The sequence below is a fragment of the Eufriesea mexicana genome, unplaced genomic scaffold (genome assembly GCF_001483705.2).
Source record: "Eufriesea mexicana isolate 0111107269 unplaced genomic scaffold, ASM148370v2 scaffold657, whole genome shotgun sequence".
Taxonomy (NCBI): Eukaryota; Metazoa; Arthropoda; class Insecta; order Hymenoptera; family Apidae; genus Eufriesea; species Eufriesea mexicana.
Genome location: NW_016908821.1, coordinates 564,495 through 590,905, shown reverse-complemented (window position 1 = coordinate 590,905; position 26,411 = coordinate 564,495). Strand labels below are relative to the sequence as shown.

Below are 26,411 nucleotides of genomic sequence, written 5' to 3'. Positions count from 1 at the left end.
TAAACTTCCGCTGCTCTTGGATCAATGAAGTTACGATTGTTTCGTAAAATCAGTTCTAACGCTATTGCAATTAGTATTTCTTACAAACATTCTGCAATTATAAAATTTATTTATTTGATAGTAAAGAACAAACGAAATTTAATTTTATTATAAGTGTTTTCTTTCTTATATTGTATTACGTCACGTGACAATGAATAAAATATTTTTCTTTCCTGAATCGTTTACAACTTTTTACGAATAAAATGACTGTCTTACGAAATAGCGCCGAATTATTTAAATAACAACCAATGTATATTGCAAAATATTTATTTTTTATATTTACAAACGTTAATTGTCATGTTTTATGTTAAACAATTAGTGAAGTAACGAACGACATCCAGTTATTATTTTTACATCGATTCGCGGATCGGCGTGACTACCAGCTCTTTGATCAGAACGTTGTCAGGGCATTGCAACGAGAAGAGGACACAGTCGGATACATCTTTGGGTTTCAAAGCTAAGCGAGGATTCTCTTTTAACCATTGTACAGACATTTCGGTTTCCACTAAGCCAGGAGAGATGGACTACGATGAATAAATACATACATTAATCATTGAGAATAAAATTTCAAAGATACAAATTTGAAATCAATGTAGTTTTGGAGGTAAGGATAAATCTAATTGAAAACTTACGATGACTTTGATGTTAGATTCAAGTTGTGCCAACTCAGATCTAAGGCTTTCCGTCAAGGCATTCAAAGCAGATTTACTCGCTATATAAGCTGGGGACATCGGACGATCACAACAACTTGATGCTTTCAATCCACAAACATCATTAATATTTAGAATGACACCGTTGTCAATACCTGAAAGACAGAAGTAAGAAAGTGTTAAAAATTCGTATTTTGAAACATATTTTTTCAAGTTCTTAGATTTTAAAAAATGCATACCCTTCTTCTTCATTAACTTCAGAACTTCCTTGGTCATGCAAGTTAGTCCAAGGAAGTTTACATCGAAGACTTTCTTCCAGTCTTCCATCTCACCAGATTGGAACGAGACGTCAATGTTAATAGCGGCATTATTGATAAGGATATCTACGGCTCCTAGGTTCTTCTCGGCCCATTCTAAAACACGCAGGATGGCATTCTGGTTGGAGAGATCACACTGAAGAGGAAACAGTTTTCCAGGTTTCGATTTTAGCTCCTCGGCAAGTGCCTATTTGAAAGAAAAAGCATAAAACTTGAATTCTATAAATAAAGATACATTAATCATTTTTAATTAGAAAAGAAGCAAGGACGTGAAGGAAGTGAAATTTAAAATCTACCGAGTTCACTGAATAAAACTTCTTTACAATTTATGTGGAAGGTCCAAATAGAATAACTACGAATAGAAAATAACAATGGTTCACACTATCCATAAAAGAAAGCCAGGAATAAGTGAAGTTGTCTTAAATCTATTAAGTATATAATGAAATTTGTTTGTAATTCTCATGAAAAATTAATAACGAAGATGATCCTTTCATTACAGAAAAAGAATTAATTATGAAGCTTTTTTGCTTGTCAGTTGTTAACTGTTTAAGGAATATTTTTCATGAAACATACCTTTATTTTGTCAACTCGGCGAGCAACGCCAATAACTTTCAATCCTTTGCCAACGAGGCATTCTACTAGGCACTTGCCGATGCCAGAGCTAGCTCCAGTGATCAAGGCAACTTTGTCGGCCCAACGTTGTTCCATGTTTGCGTATTAGATGTGTATTCTTTTACTTGTAATTACACGACTGAGAACCGTGGAACTGAAACCACAAAATGTGTATGCATTTCGAAGCACCGGCGCCCGTTTTTATACTGGAGTGAAATTGTGGCCCAAGATTACCGAGGTCGCGTTAATCTTCAGACATAGAGATACTTCACCCAGTCTTTGTTCCACTATGGTTGTGCTTGTATTTGCATCCAAAACGATATTGCATTATTTGCAGGAATAAATCATACGGGGTGTTGATATCCTTATAACGGTAGACAGTTCGTTTATTACAGATAGGATATGTTTTGATATGCAATTGACTTCTTTGAAAGAAATTTGCCTAATTATCTATACTATTTTATTTTTTTTCTGATAGGAAAGAAGAGATATGAATTTTATTAATTACACAATTCTCTATTGATAAAATAAAATGGTATAATTAATTGTATAAAATAAAATTCAGAATTTATTAATAAAAAGAAAGAGTTTCTAGTGAAATTTATTATTCTGGACTATATCTACAATTAATTCACCTTTTTTACAAGGTTGTGTTACACATATATGTAGTTATATTTGCTCAGATAGGTATATTTCTATAAAAGGTTTAACATGGATGTTTTTTTTTTTAAATATGTATAATATGTTTACTACAAGTAAGGACAACGATAAAAAGAGATACAGGTATCTTCTTCAAGAGTAACGTTTTGTAAATATTGCGTCAGATACATATTTTTAACATTGCTTCACTTGGTGAGTGAAGCTTATATGATTTATTACCTTTGAAATAATAATTTCATTTACTGAAATATTATAAATTCATCCCTTTTTTAACTTCCTTAAAATACACTGAAATTCAATTAATACAATCTGTTATGAAAATTGCATAAATATTTTTAAAGATTTAGGTAGCTTTCGAGTAGGTGCAAAGCGATCGATAACTTCTTCGATATCTTTATCGTCATACAAAGCTTGATACAAATCCTCATTTAGTTCGCGAACGAATCTCAAACTATCGGCTGCGGTTTCACAGGACTGTTTCTTTCGCATATTCTGCTTATTTTCAATCTGAAATTGACTACGAGCTTTATATAATAGAGCACGACCACGTTGTATACGTAATTCTTCTAATGGTATTCCATCTTCGTGGAGTATTCGAAGTGCTTGGTTCACTATGTCTATGGTGCGTTTTGAATGTCCCTTGTTTACCGCCGCTTCTGCTTTATCGTTTAGAATATCGATTATTCGTTCCGTTAGATCGATAGTCTTTCGAGAAACTGGTAGGTTCAGCTGACGTATCTTTTCACGGCATTTGAGGTATGACTTCAATGCCAAATCGATATCTTTACGTTTTACAAAACAGTCACCCAATAATATATACGGTTCCGCGTAGTGCTTAACTAGGTTACTTTTATATATAATTCGTATTGCCATGTCTAGCTTATCTTCTAGCATACACTTTAACGACATATCGTATCTGTAAAATGAGAGTTCGAAATTTTTTCGCGCGCAAACGTTCTATAGTGCAGTGTAGTGTATCGATACTGTTCTGTGATCGATAATGTAGCAAGTTCAGTTATGTTTTCATCAAAAGACGCGCGTGTTCCATGTTTGAAAGTGTGAAGTGTGAAATGGGAAAAGATATTCATGTTTTTTCATAGGACGTTACTCAGGAAAATTCTGAAGGTAAATCGAAGAATGATATATGTTTTATTATTAATATTTTTACCGTATTAAATACCATTGTTTGATCAATAGGTCCCTCGTTTCACTAATCGAAAACTTTCCCATGATTGATTTTTCTTTGTCTCTTGTTGGTTCTAGTAGTTTGTAGAAATTGTTACTGAGACTTTCTAACCAAGAATTTGCTTCTTCGAAACGACCAGATAATCGTAAAACTATAGTTTTTAATAAAGTAAATCCTGGATTATACGGATTACAACCTAATGCTTTTTCGACTGTAATCAAAGCCTTGTCGTAACAATTGTGCATGCACCATATGACGGTATACGCTGCTAACGTGTGACTAGTACTAAATATAACCTATATGTAAGTAATATAATATACATTAAAAACATAAAATAATTAATTCGTGACATTTACAACAAGGAGATATAAAATAATGGAATAACAAATTGCAATTTGTATTATAACCTCTTTGTATTAATCGGTTTAAATTTCAATATTTCATGTAATGATTAATGGAAAATATACATTTCCATTCAATAACCAAAGTTTCAAATTTCGAATGCTATTTCTATGAAGAATGAAGATTATTTTCGAATGGAAGAAAGCAATTAGCTAAGAAATAAAATAAATAATGAAAAATTGAAGATTTTTAAGGAAAACAAATTTTTAAAATGCGGAAAATTCTATCGGCGATTTTATATACTGAACGGAACACTCGGTGTAAATTATTCGAAATGTTTCCATCGGATCATAGAAGCCCCAGCCATCGTCTGTGCAGTCTGCGGTCGTGCGGCTGCGGTCGCGGAGGAATTAGCGCGATTTGTGGTCTCCGTTTACGCTGCTTATTTTTGCGTGCCTGGAGATGCGGTTAGACGCGAACTCTACCTGGCCAAGCCTAAATCCGGAGATCATCAGCAGTCGTGGAGTTACTTCCGTGCAACCAAGTTCTCCTACTCTTCTTTGTCAACCTCGTCTTGGTTTGATTGTAAAATCGAAAAGAGGACGGAAAAAAATGGAAATATTGGAAACATCGAAGGGTAAACCTATGGTCCTCTATAAAGGTTATCAATTTCGTCAGTATAGGCGTAATGGAGAAGTAATAACCTGGCTCTGTTTGAATGAAAAGACATGCAAGTGCAAGGGACGAATGGCCACTAGAAATGGAGAGATTTTGAAATTCGTAGAACACACTTGCAAGCCCGATTTGGCCAAGTGTGAGGTGAAGAAGCACGTGGCTATAGCGAGGAAGAGGGCAAAAGAGGAAGTGCTGCCTATTGCTCAGATATACAAAGAGGAAGTGGGGCAGCTGGTAAATAGGGGATATGAATTCATTACCGATATTCCGACTTACTCGTCAGTGAAGAGTTCCTTGTACAGGCTAAGGCGTGGCAAGCATGGAGAACGCGAGGAATCAAATGGTAACGAAGGAATAGTATTCGTTGCACAGGACTGAGAGGATTTATTCCAACGAAAAATCTTGGTTCTAAGAGGAATAACATTAACATTCTTAAGAATTGGAAGACTCTAATAATTCTTCTTTGATTTGAGCAAAGTTTAAGAAGATATTTAATATAGGAAATTCCTAGGAAAATAGTAGAAGAAGGTAGCAAATAAATTTCTGAAGTGAAACAGAGAGATATACCCATGGTGTTGAAATTGTGTATATAAATGTATTGTGTTCACTACTTTGGTATATTATAATTGATGATTGTTTCTATACTTTCTAATTTTTTAAATAAATTAATGGCAAATATTGTATATTCCTTATTTATGCTATAATTAATTTTAATATTAGTTTATATATTTTTAAACTTATAAAAAATATTCTGGATATTCCATTATTTTTATCCGTAAATTGATTGAACTTTAAATTACTTTTTTTCCATTATTATTAAGAAAATACGAACTTGTAATAATTCTTGAGCCTGTTCATTGTCTTTGTTAAGAGCGAGAGCCTTCAGAAGCATGTGCCTAGCAAGTTCCGTTTCTCCCAGATAAATTTTGTATTCTGCGTGCATGGATAACAAAGCAGAAGTTCTCAGGGGATCAGGGTTCATTATAAATTTGTCCCAATATCTTCGGAACATGTCGTATTTGAGTAACTTCCGTAGGATCTCTAACAATCTATCCTATAGATTTATATATATTACGGTGTGCGATATTTTTAATATTTATCTCCGATATTAATTTCACTATTTGCATACTTGTATCTTCGTTATATGTATACCAGGTAATTTATAAATGAAAATCTGTTCATAATCTCCCAGTGCTTCTAGTAATAAATTATTTCTGTAGTACCAGTCTCCTCTTTTCACATAAGCATCGATTAAATGATCATTGTATATCGTTTTCAATTTTCCTCTCGACAATGCGCTATCGAATTTGGCCATCGACTTCGCGTTCTCATAGTTCTTGATGGCCTTCGTCCATTTTCCTTAAATCGAACAATTTTCTGTAATATTCGTGGTTTCTTGTAAACAACAGAATTTACAACGCAGATATAGCATCAAATCTGAGATATAAGAATATTCTAGAGTATAACAATTTGAAAGGAAATAATTGATAAATTTGGTCGCCAAAAATTAAAAAAGAAATTATAAGGAAAGGGGAAGGGGAAAACTTTTTTAAAGTAAATAATTCAAGCCTTTATTTTCTTATAGAAACATTCTAAATTTCAATACAAACAGCTACAAATTACATAGAATTACAAACCTAACTGCTAATTTCTGCTAATTTAACCACCAGCGAGGATACGATATATTCTACATATATGTATAAAAATTAAAGTCCAAACTTAAATTTATCTATAATCGGTATCGTGTTATGATAGTTTTATGTCATAGTTTCAAACCTTGAAGCAAGTGAACGTCCCCCTTTAAAGCATGAAGCGGGTGGAAGCTCGGATTGTAAAACAATCCTTTGTTAATTAAACGATAGACTCTCTCCAATTTTTCCCCCTCCTTCAATAGATTACTCGCTTCCCTCAATAAACGTTTCGATTCCCGTATTTCCTGTCTCTTGCTAAGCAGCTTGTGGGTACGCCATAATTCTCCTAACTAGTTCAATCACACGTATGTAAAAGCCTTGTAGCTCAATCCAATTACCACCAACTTCTCCAATTATTGTGAAAAAAGTGTTCTCTTTAATTTTCACGTTATTATATTTTTGTATCGTTACATTTCTAATACGATACTTATACATAGAATAAATATATATTGCATTCTAATTGCCTATAATTTTTAATTCAGTTCTCACGGAATAAATATATATTCCATTCTAATCGCTTATAATTTTAATGTAATATTTAGGGAATAAACATTACGCTAATATCAAAGAGATGTAAGGGTATAGAGATCTCACTTTCATAGCTTCCTTAAAAGGGTGCTGGTAACGTGTTTCCGGTGGAGCGAAGGCCTTCTTCTTTTCGGCAAGCTGAATCATTTCCATCGCAGGAAAACGTCGTTTTTAGATGATAATTAAATAGAACACGAGGCAGATAGGTTATCTATAAAATAGACTGGAGGAAATGGAAAAACAGATAAAAGATGCGTGTCTTCGCGAACTTCGTTGTTTTTAATTCCTACATCGCCGATTGAACGGAAAACCTAAAATATTCGGACGATTCTTTTCAGAGGGAAGATCGAGAATAGTTATATAAAGTTGATAACTTTCTTTATGCAAAAGGGAGAAAAATGAATATTAAAAAATTAACGGAGTGGAAGTTAGGGGTCTCAAATTGGGGTACATATTAGTATTAGGGATTTGAAGTTAGTTTAAAGTTTCCTAAAGTATAATGGTGTATATAGTAGCGTTGAGATACTGAAATATTAAGAATTCGTCAAGTTAGTTTTAAAAATCTGACATAAAGCAAATTGTTACCGGTACCAGCTGCACGTGACACTAAATCGGTAATAAAATTAGCAACTAGGCAAGTTCTTCGGGACTTTTGGTCCATAGAGTATATACCTTGTCCTATTCTATTCTGTTTTCCATCTATAACGATCGTTTGTGCGGTAACTAGTGTAACGAATAATTAGTTCTAACAATAGTATAACTAATCTCGAATCGTTTCCCGCTTTCACTACCAAGATTCTCCCAGAGGTCGCAGAATGATATCTTGTACCTGAAAACACAATTTGGTATTAATTTTGATACACAGAGTGTGCATCAAAATTTTGATATTAATTATATGTATGTTGCCCTTGAACTTGTGTTCAAGAGGAAGGTTGATATTATGGGGTGTTTAATTTACACGATAAAAAATTTGTTGGGTCAAGACCACGGAATAATCTCGAGCAAAATGTATATTATTTTCTTTTTCGAAGATGTTTGTAATCGTTCTAGATTGTTGTTCATTAATTATCAAACAGTTATTATAATTTTACTCACAACGACATGTGGAGCACATGTTAGGATGTACACCGCGGCTGTGGCGACGTCTTTTGGATCTAGTGTGGGAAACGATGCTAGCGCCTCCTCTGAATACGTGCTATAGGACACCATTAACTCCGTGGCCACCAGTCCCGGGCTGATACCCTATAAAAATAGAAATAGAAATTTCAAGGGTCTTTAGAGATTAGATTATTTCCTTTAATGAAATATTTTAAATAAAAAATTCTCATAGAGAGAGACTAAAGAAATTCATGTAAATTTCATGGCACCTATTGTAACTTCTCTGCAAATGTAAAAAGTTTAATTTCTAATCTTCTTTAAATTTCAAAAGCATATATCTATTAAGTTTATTAGGAAGTGATTAACTAGGACTATTTACTTGTAATGTGTATCTAATATACAACATTGGTGTTAATTAAAATACAATGAAAATGAAGTCTAGAATGCTGCATATTTTCAGCAATTCTAAAAATGGAGACTGGAGTCTTTCTATGATAATTTTTCATCTTCTTGTTGGGTGGTTAGATAGTAGTTAAATATGTACCGTCACTCTAATTTGGGTTTCCGTGAGTTCGTGTCGCAGAGTCTGTGCCAGAGCAGTGATGGCTCTCTTTGAAGCTGGATAAACGGAGAACCCAGGTATAAAAGGTACTCTCTCACCCGCAAGACTGTTCACGTTTATAATGACACCCTCCTCCCCTGTTTCACGCATCATGCGAATCGCTTCCTTAGTGCAGAGACACAATCCAAAAACATTCACGTCGAAGACAGCACGCCAATCCTCTAAATTGCCATCTGTGGGTTCGACAAACACATTACGGTAATTAATTAAAAATTTCGAAAATTTTTAATTAATTCGATACTTTGTTAACTTCGAGATAGAAAATTTTTGGGATAAACGAATTTTTATTTATTTCGGTATTAAAGTTATTATGTAATATTTGATATTAAAAATTTCGATATTGCAGTTTATTATATAGCACAGATAGTATTTTTATTACCGAATAAAATCTTAATAATAACGTTATCATCGGTTGCTTTTGAGAGATAGTTGTTTGGAGAGACAGAGAGTTTCCGATTTGTATTTTTCAATTTTTATTTCGATATTTGTGTTATCATTGTCTTTCACGAATTACCTATTAGAGAAGATTCCTTGGTCATTCCAGCATTGTTGACCAGCACGTTTGCAGGGCCCAGATTTTCTTGCACCCATGCGAAAGCTGCGATTATGCTCTCTTCCTTCGACACGTCGCACTCGACGGCGTAAAGTTTTCCAGAACATTCCTCCAACTCTTGCTCCAGCTCCTTTATTTTGTCCACCCTTCTGGCAAGCCCTGCCACCACCATGCCTTGCAGAAATAAAATTATCGATATAAACTATCTTCGTGAAATTTGGATGTGTTACATAATACTCGTAATACTACGCGAGAAATATCACGATTCAATCTACTTTCCCTTTCTTCAATTCAAAATCAAGTACGAGATCTTCCAGCTAGATTAATCGTATTGCAAGTTTAGGCCTTAAGATCGGCCATCTACCTAAAGGGAAAAAATTTCAAAAAAAGATCGTATTTTGTGATATTTAACGTTATAAAAATCGGTGATTGAATGTCCGATCTGCGACTTCGTCAAATAAAATATTTGGGACCAGGAGATTTTAATCGGTTTCGACGATTTTTTGAGTTTCCTGAAGCTTACCATGGCTGACCAATTGCTTGACGATCGCAGCCCCGATTCCGGCACTTGCTCCCGTGACCACGGCCACCTTTCCTACCCATCTGTCCATCCTCGCTATCTCACGAACGGCTTACGACTGCTCGACGTGGCTCCGGTAATAAGATCGCTTATAAGTCTAGAAACCGATAGGTAAAAAGTAACGGCGGTTAAAAATCAATTGCGACTGGTCCGGCGGGTAATCCGATAGTCTCGTGGTAAACCCATACCTAGCCTTCGGTCCGATATGTCCTCGGCAATTAATGTTGTTTGCGAGATCTCTGACATCCTGTCTGCGATCTATTTCGATTTTCTCGTACACGGATAATTATAGGATAACGTAGTCTGGTCTGGGGAAAAAATGGAAAAATATTCGATTATACTTCATGACTATTTTAATTCTTGTTCGATTATTCTAGGTACTTATTATTATGTATTATCAGCCTTACGAGATCTTTTCTTTCAGGTGGTGTACCGAAGTGATACAAGAGGCTGGTTTTATTCGAGATACTTGGTCGAAGCAACCACGATGGACTTCTTTGCACAACTGCAGTTACGTCGAGGTGCTTGATATGCGATTAAGTCCATAGACGTAGGTCGTTAATTGAGAAGCCCTTGTCGTCTATTTGTCATTGTGTTTCTGCGGTAGGTAATCCGCTGACATCGCACAGCCCGCCATTTTGATCACGAAGTCGGACAGTTACAGACAACAAAATGAGGGATCCAATATGGCGGACAGATGTATTAGAGGAATACATTGATTTAGGGATTAAGGTCTTCGAGTTTTCCAGGTCATTAATCACGAATTCAGGGTAAATTTAGAATACAGTCGACAGATACAGCGTGTCGATCGAGCTGTACTTTTGAAAAGCGTCCTATGGTCGATTGGTATGAAATTTAAGACAGACTGGTGAAGAGAGTGTTGGAGACAGAATATAAAATTTTAGATTTGATTATTTATGGGTTTCTGAGATGTTAACGAAAAATTTTCAGGGCCATGTATACCTTGAATATAGCTAAAAGCTGTATAGGTGTTAGTTACGTAAACGTCTTCGTGTGGTGGTCGTCAACTGATAAGTAGTCAATGACGCAGTAATGACAGTATTGGTTTAGGGTAGATAAGAGGGCTCGCATGATTACGATTGGGAATTCTCGCAAATACACGTGTAATCATTTTAATTAATATCTTGAAAACTTCCAAGTACCAGAAGGTAAAATTTTGTATTTTGTATGCAAAAGAAGTTCATGCTTATTCGATGATTTCAGAAGAATATTCAAATGTCGTTGCAGTTTAATATGTCGATTGTTACAAATTAACATAATTAGGTATCTCTCTCTAATTATTAATGCCTGATAGTGTGCACGAATAGTTGTTATAATGCTAATGTACTTTATTTATGAAGACGGAAGTGATTCGTTAACGTATTAAGGCTAAAGAGAGGTGTGCTTTAGATTGCGAAATCAATTATTCCTACGCTGCTTGGAATATCCATTGTGTTATCCAAGAGTTGATTCAGAGAAAAGAAAACTATAATACTTCATTTTGCTTGTTCATTTTTTATCATGCCATGTAATTTAGGAATTACATTTCCACACGCTTTAAAAGCAAAAGTAATGAATTATTAATCAATACATTATTAATTAATTACAGGAAAATGAAAAAATTAGAATTTTCCCAAAATTTATTTCTTCTTTTGTAACTCCAGAAATTATTAGATTCCCTTTTCTTCTATCTTAGAAATAAGTCATTAAAAGACTAGCTTTTGGAACATGCCATTACGATTTTCTCACTTACAATTTATTATAGTTTTTAATTAATTTTTCTATGAACTAAAACAATAAATGTAGTAAGGGTTATTGATACACATCGGTTCAAATCTACAAGTTATTTATTGGATATAAGGCGCCTACATTGCTGAGTACTATACACTTGAAACTTGTATCGAATCTGTCCCGTTCGGGACTCTAATAAACAGTTTTCTTTTATCCATTTTATCGTTATAATTATTATTATTGTTTATTATTATTATTCTTTTCGTTCGCTTATTGTTAAATCCGTCACGTATCATTGTGGAATGCGACAATGATTCGCTAAAACATTGTCCAAGCGTGGCACTAAAACAGGAACTGCTAAACAATGGGCGCTAGGCGGAGAGAATGAGAGAGAGACAGACAGAGTAGCGGAAGTCGGAGGGCCATCGCGACTTCCGTGTCTTCTGAAGCGAGTTTCTTCCATTCGATCGAACGTCACGCTGGTTTTCTTATAAATAAAATAGAACAAATCCATTGGTCGTTATCGTTCTCTTCCTTCTCTACAATATAATTCGACGATTATTTACAAATCTCTTAAAAATTATTATACCCCTTTTCTTTTGCTGTGTTGCGGAGAAAATATATCCCTTTTGTTTAATCGTAACACGTACAAACGATACGTCTGGTTATTCGTCGATGGTTCGTTTATTAAATCGCGAAATTATAATGGCTCGATTTCATTTGTTTATTGGTTGTTATTCCCCTCGTCTTCTTTTTTCCTTTTTCTCATTTCTTTTTTCCAAGGTATAACAAGTTGTTCTCCGATTGCGATAGCAGTACCCTTTTGAAAAATAAAACACGCCCTGATATCAATTCGAAGTTCAGCGTTACAAGATAAATGTGTCGCGTGGGTCAGAAGTGTAGATACCTCCCTGAAGATACCTTGACACGCGACTCCATGCTAATATTTAAATAATATTTATCAATAAAATTTCGATAATAGTCTAGAGCGATGCAAAAAGGTCTGAAAATGAAGGAAAAAATAAAGGATGGTCAGAAACGAAAACAAAAGTACTATCAGCGAGAGATAAACATTATTTTCCAGATATTTTAATGAATTTTTAATTCGAAAGATTTTTTAATTAATTAACGAATCCATAGGAATATTCTTGAGAATTGTAGTCGAAATTTTTTAAAAGTTATTAAACGGGTTTCGCTTGTCTTCTGATGAGGATCCTCGGGAATATTTCTATACTTCTGACCGTTGGAAATTCATTGTTTTAAATAATAAATATCGTGATTAATTGAAAAGGCGACTTTTGAGAGAATAGTTGAGGATTAGAATGTTCGTGGATTTCCGCTTACGTACGAGATATGTGAAATTTTATTTTTTATTTTCTTGTTGCAGGGGAACACGTTGAATTTCGGCCTCACCGATTTGACAACACGGTCTATCTACGAGACGTAAGTACATATGTGTGATTTTTAAGCTTTTGCATCTTCCGTTGCACGCACATCACGAGAAACATAATTGAACTTAAATTTAGGATTATAAGACTAATTTATAAAATGTAAGATCACAGATACTAACGAGATATAATTATTCCAAGTGACGTTGCTTATCTTAAATCTTGATGTGTTTCATATGAAAAATAATGTGCAATTCCGAATGTAAGTTTGAGATTACATTTTATTCGCTGTGGTGTATATTTAGAGAGAATGAAGAAACAGATGTGCCTACTTATGGTTGCCAATTATCCGAGAGAAGGATGAGGCATTGATAATCTTCTTAAGTTATTATGTTCTTTGCGAAAAGACGCAGAGAAATATGATTTGGTGAATTTTTAGCGTTGAGTAATTATTGAACGTAAAATTTTCAAAGTTTCGAATTTTCAAAGCTTCAAATTTTCAAAGTTTCGTATTTTCAAAGTTTCAAACTTTCAAAGTTTCAAGTTAACAAATTTTTCAATTAAAATGTTAATTTCAAATATTAGTTCACTAAAACAAAAGTACTATCAGCGAGAGATAAACATTATTTTCCAGATATTTTAATGAATTTTTAATTCGAAAGATTTTTTAATTAATTAACGAATCCATAGGAATATTCTTGAGAATTGTAGTCGAAATTTTTTAAAAGTTATTAAACGGGTTTCGCTTGTCTTCTGATGAGGATCCTCGGGAATATTTCTATACTTCTGACCGTTGGAAATTCATTGTTTTAAATAATAAATATCGTGATTAATTGAAAAGGCGACTTTTGAGAGAATAGTTGAGGATTAGAATGTTCGTGGATTTCCGCTTACGTACGAGATATGTGAAATTTTATTTTTTATTTTCTTGTTGCAGGGGAACACGTTGAATTTCGGCCTCACCGATTTGACAACACGGTCTATCTACGAGACGTAAGTACATATGTGTGATTTTTAAGCTTTTGCATCTTCCGTTGCACGCACATCACGAGAAACATAATTGAACTTAAATTTAGGATTATAAGACTAATTTATAAAATGTAAGATCACAGATACTAACGAGATATAATTATTCCAAGTGACGTTGCTTATCTTAAATCTTGATGTGTTTCATATGAAAAATAATGTGCAATTCCGAATGTAAGTTTGAGATTACATTTTATTCGCTGTGGTGTATATTTAGAGAGAATGAAGAAACAGATGTGCCTACTTATGGTTGCCAATTATCCGAGAGAAGGATGAGGCATTGATAATCTTCTTAAGTTATTATGTTCTTTGCGAAAAGACGCAGAGAAATATGATTTGGTGAATTTTTAGCGTTGAGTAATTATTGAACGTAAAATTTTCAAAGTTTCGAATTTTCAAAGCTTCAAATTTTCAAAGTTTCGTATTTTCAAAGTTTCAAACTTTCAAAGTTTCAAGTTAACAAATTTTTCAATTAAAATGTTAATTTCAAATATTAGTTCACGAAATATAATTACACTGAGAAATTAATTTTGATATTTAAATTACAAAGGTAATCTCAAATTTACGATCAGTAGTGCTTACGATAGAACTTACAATAAAATCATAAAGTAACTTTTCGCCATTTTGCACGATAAATATTCAAAGATGCGACATTTCATTATCTCGTACACTCGTGACTGTTCTTTCTTTTTATTCGTTATGATACCTTTGGTAAATCGATAATTCATCGAGATACGTTTAATTTCAACAAATTTGGGAAAAGAAGGAGATAAATCGACGCTCGTACTCGTTACGATCATTACAAATATACATTAACCTTTATATTATTAGTGTCCATACTAAAATATATACGCAATTGTAACGTGTTACCTTAGCACGACCGACTCGTTTCTTCCTTATCTCTCGATTCTTACTTCGCGTTAATTATCATGAGGTAAAATATGCAAATAGTCAGCCTTGGAGATTTAAAGCCTGTTATTTTAAAGAATATTGTTCGTCCTGCTTGGCCACCATTCTCTTTCCTGAATTTTCTTTTATTGCAACATTAGGGAGAGAGTATGCGATCGATCCTGAAATCTTTAAAGTAAAATTAAGAAATATTTTTAGCAGAGCATTCTCAGGAATTAAAATCTTCTTGACGAACTCAATTTTCCTTTGAAATTTCATTTTTAAGATTTCAAACTTCGTCACGTATTAATTTGACGAAAACAAAAAATTGCCGAAATAAAAGAATGCCTTTTCCCCCTTTCAATTTCAACAATTTTTCAGATCTCTCGTTAATAGCTTTAAAGAAAAAAAAATCAATCGTTAACGAATTTAATTTTCTTCGAGTTAATTTTACGAATTTCGAATTTCTCTAAATTTCGCTGTTGAATTTGAGGAATTTTCAGGATCGATATGGAAGCACGAATCTCTTCTTCTAAACCCTCTGATCTTCCAGACCGACCATTGGTCGACTAGAAGAAATTATAGCAATTCGTTACATCTGTTAAAACCCTGATTAAAATCGTAAAAGAAAATAGAAAGAAAATAATGGAAAACAATGAACAAAAATTCATAATAAAATCTTTCATGTTTTTCAACGACGAATTAAACTAAGGAACTCTCGCAACAACGATACAATTGTTCGAAATGAATGATGATTATGTATACAGAGGGAGAGATGTCTATTGTATCGATCCTATCCGAGATTATACATAATACTCTGGGCTATTTCATGCGACCATACGAAATTAAATAGCTTCATCTTCATCTTCATCTTCATCTTCTTCGTCTTCGTTCTCCATCAAATTAGATGATCACAGTTACAGTCTGTTTCGATGTACTTTATACAAAATTGTTCCACCGATTATACGAATAGTTATTATACTTTTTTAAATTTTATCTCATTTATTGTATCTCAGAATTGCTTTACGTGCTATTCATAGAAAACACCGTCAAGACAGACCTCGATGTCTACTATGCCGGCCTTCACCGAAGCTTCGAAGAATAGTTTAACGTCGCTTCAAGTTGATTTTTTATTTATTTTCTTTCTTTTTTTTCGTGAACGATTGATACATATCATCGTTGCTGAAAGAAATGTAACGAAATCGTAAGCTATGACGCCTGGTATTATAATCCTATGAACAATAGTTCATAGACCGATCGACATCGCAAGGATCGAGGTCCACATAGGATCCATTGCGAATTTTACTATTAAATCTCTATAAATTTTATTTACCCTCGCACATCTTTTAAAAATGTAATTTTTACACAGATTCTTCAAATTCCTCTTTTAAATTGTACCCCTGTAATTGAAAATAATTTTTGAAATACAAATTGCAGTCGAAGCGAAATTAGAGTCGATAGAGAGGTACTTTATACGGCCCTGAATTAGGCCTAGAGTTGTTCTCTCAGATTTTCTACATTCTTTACCCCAGTGCCCAGAAAATAATTATTTCGATATACACCTATTGACTCGGTTAACTCGTTATATTTCTCTCAGCAACTGTATAAGCTTTATTACTTCGCGTCTCTACATGTGCACACGAACATATCAAAGGATGAAACTGGTTAGAGAGACTTCTGTTAATCTTTCTTACTACCCATGGTAAGAGGATCGAGGAACGTTCGATTCACTCGGATCTTTTGTTTGTTCGCTTGAATACCACTCGAAATCCGTATTTGCGAATGTGCAACATCCACTGTTTCCTTGTTACATGGTCACCGTTATTATCGTCATTTACTTCGAATCGCCTGTCGATGATACTTCGTGTTCAAGAAAAATGCTTCGTAATTTGTTTTCATCGTATACACCCAACGGCTCCCGCTTTGCAAATAATTACCAAGACTGTGTCTAGTTAACTGGCCAATGTTACGTTTGTATCTTTTTATCTTTTAACTCATGAATTTCCGATTGCCTACGAAACGTTGTCGTTCGACCCTCCAGTCTGTTCCCGACGAATCTTAATCACCTCGTTCGATTCCATCGAATGCTTTCTCGAATAGAATGCAAAACAGGTTCTCTTGTGCCTAGAGGAAACTTAGAGCTGACTCTCTGAGGATGATAGGAGGATGATAACGCCACGAGCGGCGCGTGCAACGATTCCGATTTTCATAGTCGATAAAGGAAGTTGAAACGAAACGATTTCTTCAAAGAGATTTTGAAAAGAAAGGTTTTTCAGGTTAGACTTTTGTGCTCGTTTCGAGGTATAGCTTCGATCCATTTGCATCTAGGATATGGATGTACTCGTTTCTTTTGGTCATTTTCATAGAAGTTAACGTAATCGCAAAGCTAGATCGACGTGGAAAGGACAATGTCAGACGTAAAGGAAATTCGGTTCACACCTGAAACGAGAGATCGTGAAATAAATGGTTATCAACTTCCGATCTTTTAGGAAGCGTAGGATCACTTCCAGAGTTTTTAATACTGCTTGTGAATCAAAGTTCACTGTGTTAAAAGTAAAGAAATTTTGGTTCAGACGATTGTCAGATAGATATACACTAGCTTCTGATTCCTTGGATCACACAGAATCACTCTGTGAAAGAATCTCTAGCTTCGAATGTGAATCAAAGTTCGCCTATTCCTGGAATTGCCCTGTTCAAGTGAATATTGCAGCAAAAAGCCATGATCAGCCCACTTCTGTTAATTTTCTGATCTTTATAGTGTTTGATGTTCGAAAGAGGGTTTCAGCAACAGGCATATCTGTCAAGCTGGATGATGCAAATGGATTGATCAGGAAACGAGGCTTTACACCCAAGGTAGGCAAGCGTAGGGGGCACACTTATTGTAATTATGCACAAATGGGAGCGAGTGTCTGCCTTTGTGTCAGTGATGCCTAGGAAAAGAATCGAATTGCGTGTTTCTATGGCTTTGAGAATTAGCCTGGCCAACGTTGCTAACAGTGTGTTGTTGACTTTGAGGCTGTGGCTGTTGTTGTGTCTGTAATTGTGACTGAGGTTGATGCTGCTGCTGTTGCTGTTGACGTTGCTGTTGGTACTGTGCACGTTGCTGGGTCTGCTGGTGTTGTTGGTACTGTTGTTTTTGCTGTGCTTGTTGACGTTGTGATTGCGATTGCTGATGTTGCGGTTGCTGTGGTGGCAGCGGTTTCTGCTGGGGCTGGGGATGGTATTGAGGTTGTTGCTGTTGGTTCTGTTGTTGCTTTGGTTGTTCCAACCCAGCGGCCAGGTAGGAGAACACACAGAGGACTGAGTAGCAGATTTGATCTGCCTGAAATTTTTGTATAAACAGATTTCACGTTTAATTTTTACTTTAATCTAGACAAATTTCGAATTATTTGGTAATTCTTCGACGTGTTGGATTTTCAAGTAAAAACGTAATTTTTATGCAGATCTTTCAGGAATTTTTAACCTTTAAATAGAAAAATAAGATTTCTTTCACTCTTTGTCTACAATTCCTGAATTTGTAAGAGAATCGAGTAATTTTCGCAAAAATGTAAAAAAAAGGGTTTTGAGGTTTCTTCGATAAAATGTCTATCTAAACTGTGAGAAAAAATGAGAGACTTTTGGAAATCTTTAAAACTAAAATTTAAAAAATTCCAAAGCTTTACAGGGAAATTAATACAGGATGTTAACGAGGTACGAAGATTGTTACCTACAGTATTAATGCGGGAAAAAATGAAATTTAAAAAGAGCAACGGAAATATACATCGGAAAAAAGAGAAATAAAAAAAATGGTAACTAAACCTTCATGCATTGTTGCTTTTGGGGTTGTCTTGAACCTCAGACAAGATTTCAGATAACGTAAAGGCAACGGAGAATATCCTGTGCATGCTGCGGCACAATTCATTGGCCTGTTATACAGCATACAAAAAAAAAATGTAAAATATTTACTTATTACAATCGATAATTTAATAAAAGAAAAAGAGACTAATTTACACTAGATACGTGTAACAAGCAAATAATAAAAAAATATAAACAAAACGAACAAAACGTAAAATAAAATTGTTCAGATTTCTAATTTAGAATACAAAGGTACATGAAAAAATTAACCTACTTACCATTTGAGACTTATATTTACGTTGAATTACTTGTCTAGTTTTAGGATCTGGAAAATAAAAGAGAACGGTTTAAAACATTTCAGAATATTAATTCTTTATAGGTATACTTTCCAAAATTTTCTTAAGAATTTTCCGAAAAATTTTCTTTCGTTACGGTATATAGAAAGAAGTTACTCACTGAATTCTTCCAATACAAAGATCCCATCCTTCTGAGTAAAGCACTTGCGGATATGATCGAGTCTTACAAAAAACTGCAAATAACACGATCGTTCTGCATTAGTTGGGACCGGAAAAGGAGGGATTTCGCGATCTACTCGTACATGCACACTTGTGATTAGATCCTCTATGGCCTTTTATGCCCCGGACAATGTAACCGTGTGTGCCAACAACATTTTGGAAAGAAAGGCGTGAAACTCGTTCGAGTAAAAAATGCTCAATTCGATGGTGGGATCAAGCTCTGAACCGTCGATGTCTCACGTACTATCGTATCGGCTAATACGCATTACAGTGCACCTTTTATTATTATTTTCTTTTTTTTTTAAGCAGGATTTTTGGGTAAAGAAATTTCTCTCAAACCTTCGTCAAATCAATTCTCGAAATGAAATTTTAAAAGAAATTTCCGATTTAAGAAGACACTTCGTTCTTCTCTTAAAAAGAATTTTTAAAGGTTTTCTTGCAAAATGTAAGGAGTTACAAATTTTTTATTCTATTTCTAAAAATGTTTTCAAAGGAATTTTCGAAGATTCCTCTTCCTCGTTTCCGAGAAATCTGTATTTTTGCAATAAAAATTTCTCCTGGACACTTTTCGCCCTTAATCCGAGCAATCCTCAGCAATTCCTTTTTAATTTCCAATTTAATTTTCGGATTTAGAGATATTTCTTCACCGACGGTACCAGCATTCATTGTACCGTCCACTAAAAGATTCCAGAGTATCAGACATACAATGAAACGTGGCACTGTCTTATATTCGATCTTCCTTTTTTCTTTCATCTCAATTTCGTACATCATTAACACACATTGAAGAGAAAAGTTGACGGTACACGAAAACTATTAAGCTGAAGCTTCTTTAACTAATTTTTCTCTTCAGTTCTCCACCGCAACCGAACTTTTCTCTGAACATAAGTGTCTCGATAAGTCTACTAGGTGTGACTGATTTCAAGAGAACCGTCTCCGAAAATCATGCACGTTCAAGTATACTCGAATCGAAGATATTCAATCCAACTCTTCGCTCCCCTCAAAAATCTCATTTTTATTCGAGACAAGATTTGTCCTCTTTCTTGATCAGAAGTCACAAGAAACAAGAAATTATTTTCTCTAGTCAATATTACTAGCTTCGGAATTTTGTTTCTCCAGTTACTGGAAGCATGCTTATTAATTTTCATTGCGTTATTTTAATTAATACCAGTAAATTGAATAACACTTTTTACCATCTATCGTAACATCAATATCCCCGCGTTTACACGTTCAGAATTATAAATTATTCGTCAAGTTCATTTAAATGTATTTTTCTTGAAACAGAAACCTATTTATTTTCATCGTACCATTTTAATTAGTATTATTTATTCGTATTACATTTAATTTATTACCATATACCATAGTACCAATATCTTCATCGACATTCGTGCTTGACAAAGTACTTCTCATTCAGAAATTTCTCATTCCTTGTTTCCCAATTTCGACTGTTTTCTTTCTCTGAACAACTGCTTCTCACTCGATTCGTGTATAACAAGAACGGTCGTATATCTTCGAACATGCAGGGATTAACGAGCACGATAAAGCTGCACACACCATGCATCATTTTCTCCGCTAATTAAAGCCAAGTCATCTACTAGCGTCGAGTTCGATAAAGCGGGTCTGAAAGCCGGATAATCGCGAGTATTGGCCGCGGCGGATTGCATTTCCGGCTGTAACAAGGCGCACAACAGAAGCGAGATCATATTGGTGAACAGTGAACGGTTCAAACTCTGAAGCAGAAATATCATAGAGAGCAGCGTCTAATAATTGCATATAGCGAATTTTTCATATTTTTTTTTTCTTTTTTTTCTCTTTTATTTTTTCTTTTTTTCTTTTTTTTTCTTTTTTTTTTTTTTTTTTTTTTTTAAGTAGTTTAGCGGCAGACAGGCAACTCTGGAGATGGCCTAAACTCATCAAAAAATGTATAAATGTCATCGATTGCTCGGCGTCGATAGATCTGCTATATGTGCAATTGGTATTGGTACATCTAAAATGCGCGAAATTGGGATTTGGCCCGGTTGATTTATGTTTTTTTCTTCTTCTTTATTTTATTTTATTTCCTTTTTTTTTCCTTTGGATTTTTCTTTTTTTTCAGTCAACGATGCACAGTTATGATTCGATCGAAAGATCGATCGATCGGTTCGAGTGATCGCGAGTGATCGTGGTCACGGAGGAAGTATACCGCGACGTGTGTCTGAGAGATCCAGAGGATCGAAACATCGTGTACAGCGGTGCCATGCTGTAGAACAGTGTTTTTCAAACTGTATTCATTTTCTGTCAATTATATCAACTATATTCGACTTTTAAAATTTCTCGACTTGCTTTATCATTTATTTAAAAACGATTAGAAAGGAAATTTTCCTTTTTGGTATTCTTGATATATTCTTAAAAGGCCGATAAAGATCTCTGTAATTATTTACTCAACAAATTTAATTCCATTTAATTTAATTAATATAAATCTCGAATATTAATAATTTCGTTTTTTAATAAGAATACAAAATTAACTTGGTTTCGCTTTAAATATGAAAAAGTTCGCAGTGATTGATCGAAATTCCTCGAGTCTGCATGGGAGTTTAAATTTCGAAGATCGATCACTCGTGGCATTGGAGTTTGGAAAACATTGTCGTAGAAACATGTGTATGTGTACGTGTTTGTGGAGGACAAAGAACGTGTCGTGTTGGGCTTCTTTCGAGTTGCTTTTCCACGTTGTGGGAGTTTCATTCATCAAAGTCAGACATCACTATATAGCACGATACCATTGCTCTACTACATAACTGGCAACGTGAGAGTGGTTTCATAGATGGTTCTGCAATAAGCGGGCGACTTCTCTCTATCGTACATATATTGAGAACTACTCATTCATGCAGTGCATTCAAATTTCCCTAGAGACGTACATAAACATTCATCTCTATAATTCATCCCTAACGGAAGGAAGGTTTTCGATTGAGAAAAGAAAAAAAAAATAAATTAAAATTTTTACGTTGACTGTCTTGTAGTTAACAATTTATCTTCTTTACTTCAACGATCGTGTCCGTCACCCGATTTTCCGCGGAAATTATAAGTCGATCAAGAGTCAATTTTCACGCACTACGAATGTCACTAGTTTCTTTACTAGTAATTTTTTTGTCACTATTTCGACGCATACTTCTACGTTCGTACTTTGAAATGTTTTCCACGTATTTAAAATTATTATTGATAGGTGGACGCGAAATTAGCTTTCGAAATCGAGTTGCGATTTTGAAAATTAACGTATGGTTGTAGGAAGTATAGTTCGCTTTAGTTATTGCATTATGCAATAGGTAATCGGTTTTATAGCTAACATTAGAATTACCGACATGTAATATTTAATTATAATACTCGTAGATAGTATTAATTAAAGTGGCGCGATGAGGATAAATATGTATGATTAGGCTTTTATCTTAATAAAAGCTAGCATTAACTTCGCTGAAAATTGCTATACTTTCAGCAATTGCATGAATGAAGTAAAAAAGACTCGTTGCGTCACGTCTGTAAAAAAATATAGTATTTGACAATTTATTTTTTGGAATTGAAAGTAAAATCTCAGTGATAAATAAATACAATGGATTTTTTTTTAATAAGTTAGGTTCAACTTTACGAAATTCTACATTAAAATTTATGTAATAGTTTTTTGTTAATTTTTTAATAATTTATTCTGCACACCAGAAAGTTAATATATATAAAAAATACTACGGAATTTTCGTCAGCCATTTTGATTAATTTGGTAATCCTAATGTCAATCATTCACCGAATTACTCGAATCTCCAAAAATGCTTTTGAAAAATTCCTTTTCACACGGTACACGAAATAATAAATCGTGTACAAGGTGTACGAAAAAATTCCTCGAATAATTCCTCTGTAATTAAAAATTTCACAATTTCTGTTGCTCGCTTAAACTGCAATAAATTCCTTATCCAGTATCAATTTCCCCAAAGGCGCGAAGTGCATCAGTCGAATTTTTTTTCCCGAAGATTACCACGTCTACCGACCATAAATCATGGAAATTCGTGTCCAAAGCAGATAACGTTTAATTACTGCGGACTGACCCCGAGGTTCATGCAATACGATTTCGAAAGCTTCTCTCGGACACACCCTAATTGTAATCGTACTCTTGGTACAGCAATAACACCTCGTTTATCGATTCGTTATACTATGTCGATGGTTTCATTTCTCATTTTTTCCTCTTCATCCGCAGTGTACCGAAATAATAACATCGAACGATCGACGACATCCAACCACGTTGTCGATCAGAATTTCAGAATCACTGTGTACTCCACGCGACCAAACAATAAAAAGAAGAATTTTTTTAAGCCAAAACGCTATTGAAACGAAGAAAATTATCGTAAAATATTATTACCCGCAATTCTAATTTTAAACGAATTAATTTTAAATAGAGATTCGGTATAGATGCAAACGATAGCGGTCCTAAATTTTTCTCGATAGTTGGTCTGTATGTAGCCGTAAAATTTAATTTAATTTTTAAAGAGTTAATTGTTCCACGTAAAGTAAATTTTAATTGTTCCACGGTCGACAGTTTCGTGTACACGATTTTACACGAAAACGAAATGTAGGAACTCCTCTAATGGCGCGGAGAAAAACGTAGGATTACTGTTGGTGTTATACGAGTCCCATAATCGGGGACTAGGGGATGACGTAGAAGGCTATATGGTGAAAAATAATATACATATGTATGTATATATATATAGTTGCATTGAGTGCACCAAACATTGCTCTACAGGTTGCACTAAACACTACTCACAAATAATACTCTCATCTAAGGACAGTCTTATCGGACTCAATATCGAAATGCAGCAGACACTGTTCTGCGTATTGTGTATATAACATATGTATATATATACGTATAAGTATCATATACATATATTATACATGTGGACCAGTGGTACCTGAGTCAGTCTCATATTTATAATCCATATTAAATCATAGGGAACATATAGGTATATACGTATGTATATATATGTACTCTGTGTGTAATATATATATATACATAGACGTGTGTATGTCACAACTAACACCGATCGATGGTAGGAAAACAGTAAGGTAGACAGAGCAGATCAGTTAAATTTAAATGCACTGGTTAAGAGTGTAGTAGTAGTAGTAGTAGTAGTAGTAGTAGTAGTAGTAGTAGTAGTAGTAGTAGTAAGTAGTAGTAAGTAGTAGTAGTAGTAGATAATAGTATATATGGTTAATAATAATACGGCTAAAAGTAATGGTGAAATAAAGAAGCATTTCCGGAACACGGCCAACACTGATTATAATTATAATACTGAGTTCATATAACAAACAGTGATTTAATTTGATTAGTACCTCGAAATCCTGTGTATGCCCAGCCCAGGGGCAATGTCGACGGACAGGACAAGAAAACAGAAAACAGAAAAACAGAAAATTAAATTTCTGCCAACAATATAGTATAATAATCCATTGAATTAGAATATTAATGGTTATCAGGGCTCGGTACGATGATAATACAGCTAGACATATTACCTATCGTCATGGCCAATTTTTTAACAAATCAGCGGTGATTGTTCATTGTTCAAGGACCATCTCAAAAGTTCCCCAAGCTGAGAAAAGTCTATCGATGATCATTCGAACTTCACGCATTATACCGGATCGTTTCACAATGCAACGATCGTCGAAAGTTTCGTCATTTCGTTCACTTTCCTTCGATTAAGCTCTTTCGTAACAAAAGAATTCGTTCGAACGTCGTAAACAATTATAATTAATTGCTTTCGTTTAAGCCTTTCCCCCGATCTTCGTGCCTTCCCTTCATTTTTTCCTTTTTCTCTTTTTTGGCTCGTTTATTACATGTACTGAATTTTTCCTCCTTCGGTTATGAATAGACTTTCCTCGCGTATGACCACGACAAATAATGATAGAAAAAGAAACAAATTGTTAGACTTAATAGAGAAAAAATATATGGCATCCAACATTCAATACAAATTATAATAGATACATATATATATATATATATACATATATTAAGATAGTATATATATCTATATATATATATATGTGTGTGTGTATGTGTGTGTGTGTGTATATATATATAATCGAGGCCAAGTTTCTGTATATACCCTAATCCTTATCACCTATATGAATGTATATGTATGATAAATGTATATATATATGATTATAATACAGATAAAAGAGACTGCAGCTGCACATCGAGCTCCATGCAAGAAAACACTGATTAATGCTTGAACGAAAATATTACCCAACAAAATGACCGATAATTTATATATAAGTGTCTATATATATGCATACGGAATACATATATATATATTTATATATCATAGTGCCCCTGTCGGTATGTAAAATTACGATTACCACATAATAAATGTCAAGTACCCAGGTATATAAATGTACACAAATGAACAGACATGATATCTATGTATATGTGATATCCAGTGAGATAAGTAGAATCGTTATAATAACCAACGTGTCCTGTGTGAAATTTGCCTGTGATAAAAAATTCCTTTTTCCCCTAGAATTTATGTTTCCCTTGTCAACCGTGTGTATGAGCATCTATGCGATCGTATGAATGTGCGATTAATTAATTCCACTAATCGAATTATATGTTAATCGTTTGACTCTATCGATAGCTCGATCTTCCCCTCGTTCTTCCATCATCGGTCCCGTTCGTTCCCTCGTGTGCATGTGTCTCGTATGTGTGAAGTTATGTCTCGTGTTTCAAACTATAGCAGCCTGAAAAAAGATTCTAATTTCCCTCCAGTGTTTTCGCAGGATACAGAAAAACGTATACAAGTATTATTCTCGTTCTGGAGGAGCGGGTTCAAAAAGGGGGTCGAGAAAAGGATGGTTCTTTAGGCGATTTCGGTCAAGAGCTCCGTGTGATCCTACCGGCCGTCGTACACCTCGCAAACTCATACGTAAGAGTCGGTAAAGATATAATAATACGTACAGATACAAAATTAAGCAGATCGTGGTGGCTAGCGATGGGAGATAATATTGAGTGGTCCTTGCATCAATGCAATAAAACGGAAGAAAGGAACGAAAAAGTAATACACAGAGAGAAGATTCAATAATATCGAAAGAGTATGAACAGTAAAACAGGGGGTTCCGGGGCGGAGCTGCTCAGGAGCTCCCCTAATCGTTCGCCTCGATTCAACATTTCCCTCGTCTCTCCTCATTCCCACTAAGAAATAATCCCTATAATTCGTCGCTTTTTTAGACTAATTTCACCATCGGGCTAAAAAGTGAGAGAGAAAACCCAAGGATCCGGATCTTTCGATCGTCTTTAATGTTATACAATTGAATCGAGGCGATTAGTGGAGTAAACCCCGCAACAAATTCTTAGACTGCATATGTTTCGGTCGCTGAAATAAATACATGGTTATACGGTATTGGAACATTATAGTCGAGACAGTAACATCGCCAAAGAAAGACATGACATCGGATAGTCAAAAAACAGTAGTGGAGATA

The 26,411-nt window shown here is 34.4% G+C and overlaps 3 protein-coding genes across 10 annotated transcripts in view; all 3 read right to left on the bottom strand.

The window, feature by feature from the left end:
* Positions 1-344: 344 nt before the first annotated feature.
* Positions 345-1,834, bottom strand: LOC108546363 (dehydrogenase/reductase SDR family member 11). Its single transcript, XM_017898411.1, has 4 exons — positions 1,580-1,834; positions 929-1,193; positions 672-844; positions 345-563 (listed from the first exon to the last, which is right to left on the bottom strand). Exons 1-4 carry the CDS (start codon positions 1,712-1,714, stop codon positions 390-392), a joined length of 747 nt encoding a protein of 248 aa, XP_017753900.1. The 5' UTR covers positions 1,715-1,834; the 3' UTR covers positions 345-389.
* A 4,297-nt stretch (positions 1,835-6,131) lies between these two features.
* Positions 6,132-10,084, bottom strand: LOC108546362 (farnesol dehydrogenase). The gene is made up of 7 exons (XM_017898410.1): positions 9,961-10,084; positions 9,742-9,861; positions 9,497-9,650; positions 8,935-9,147; positions 8,343-8,593; positions 7,796-7,942; positions 6,132-7,529 (listed from the first exon to the last, which is right to left on the bottom strand). The coding sequence occupies exons 3-7, from the start codon at positions 9,582-9,584 to the stop codon at positions 7,488-7,490; spliced, it is 741 nt and encodes a 246-aa protein (XP_017753899.1). The 5' UTR covers positions 9,585-9,650; positions 9,742-9,861; positions 9,961-10,084; the 3' UTR covers positions 6,132-7,487.
* Positions 10,085-15,362: 5,278 nt separating this feature from the next.
* The window catches only part of Rab3-GEF (Rab3 GDP-GTP exchange factor), a 32,795-nt gene continuing 21,746 nt past the window's right edge, over positions 15,363-26,411 (bottom strand). For 5 of the 8 annotated variants that reach the window (XM_017898360.1, XM_017898364.1, XM_017898365.1 and 2 more), the window contains 4 exons: positions 24,276-24,284; positions 18,877-18,949; positions 18,699-18,745; positions 15,363-17,908 (listed from right to left, as the gene is read on the bottom strand). In XM_017898360.1, coding sequence (XP_017753849.1) covers positions 17,507-17,908; positions 18,699-18,745; positions 18,877-18,949; positions 24,276-24,284 — 531 coding nt within the window. In that variant the 3' untranslated portion in view covers positions 15,363-17,506. Of the gene's footprint in view, positions 17,909-18,384; positions 18,492-18,698; positions 18,746-18,876; positions 18,950-24,275; positions 24,285-26,411 lie in introns of all 8 variants that reach the window. The other 3 variants (XM_017898366.1, XM_017898367.1, XM_017898361.1) reach the window with 3 other exon arrangements.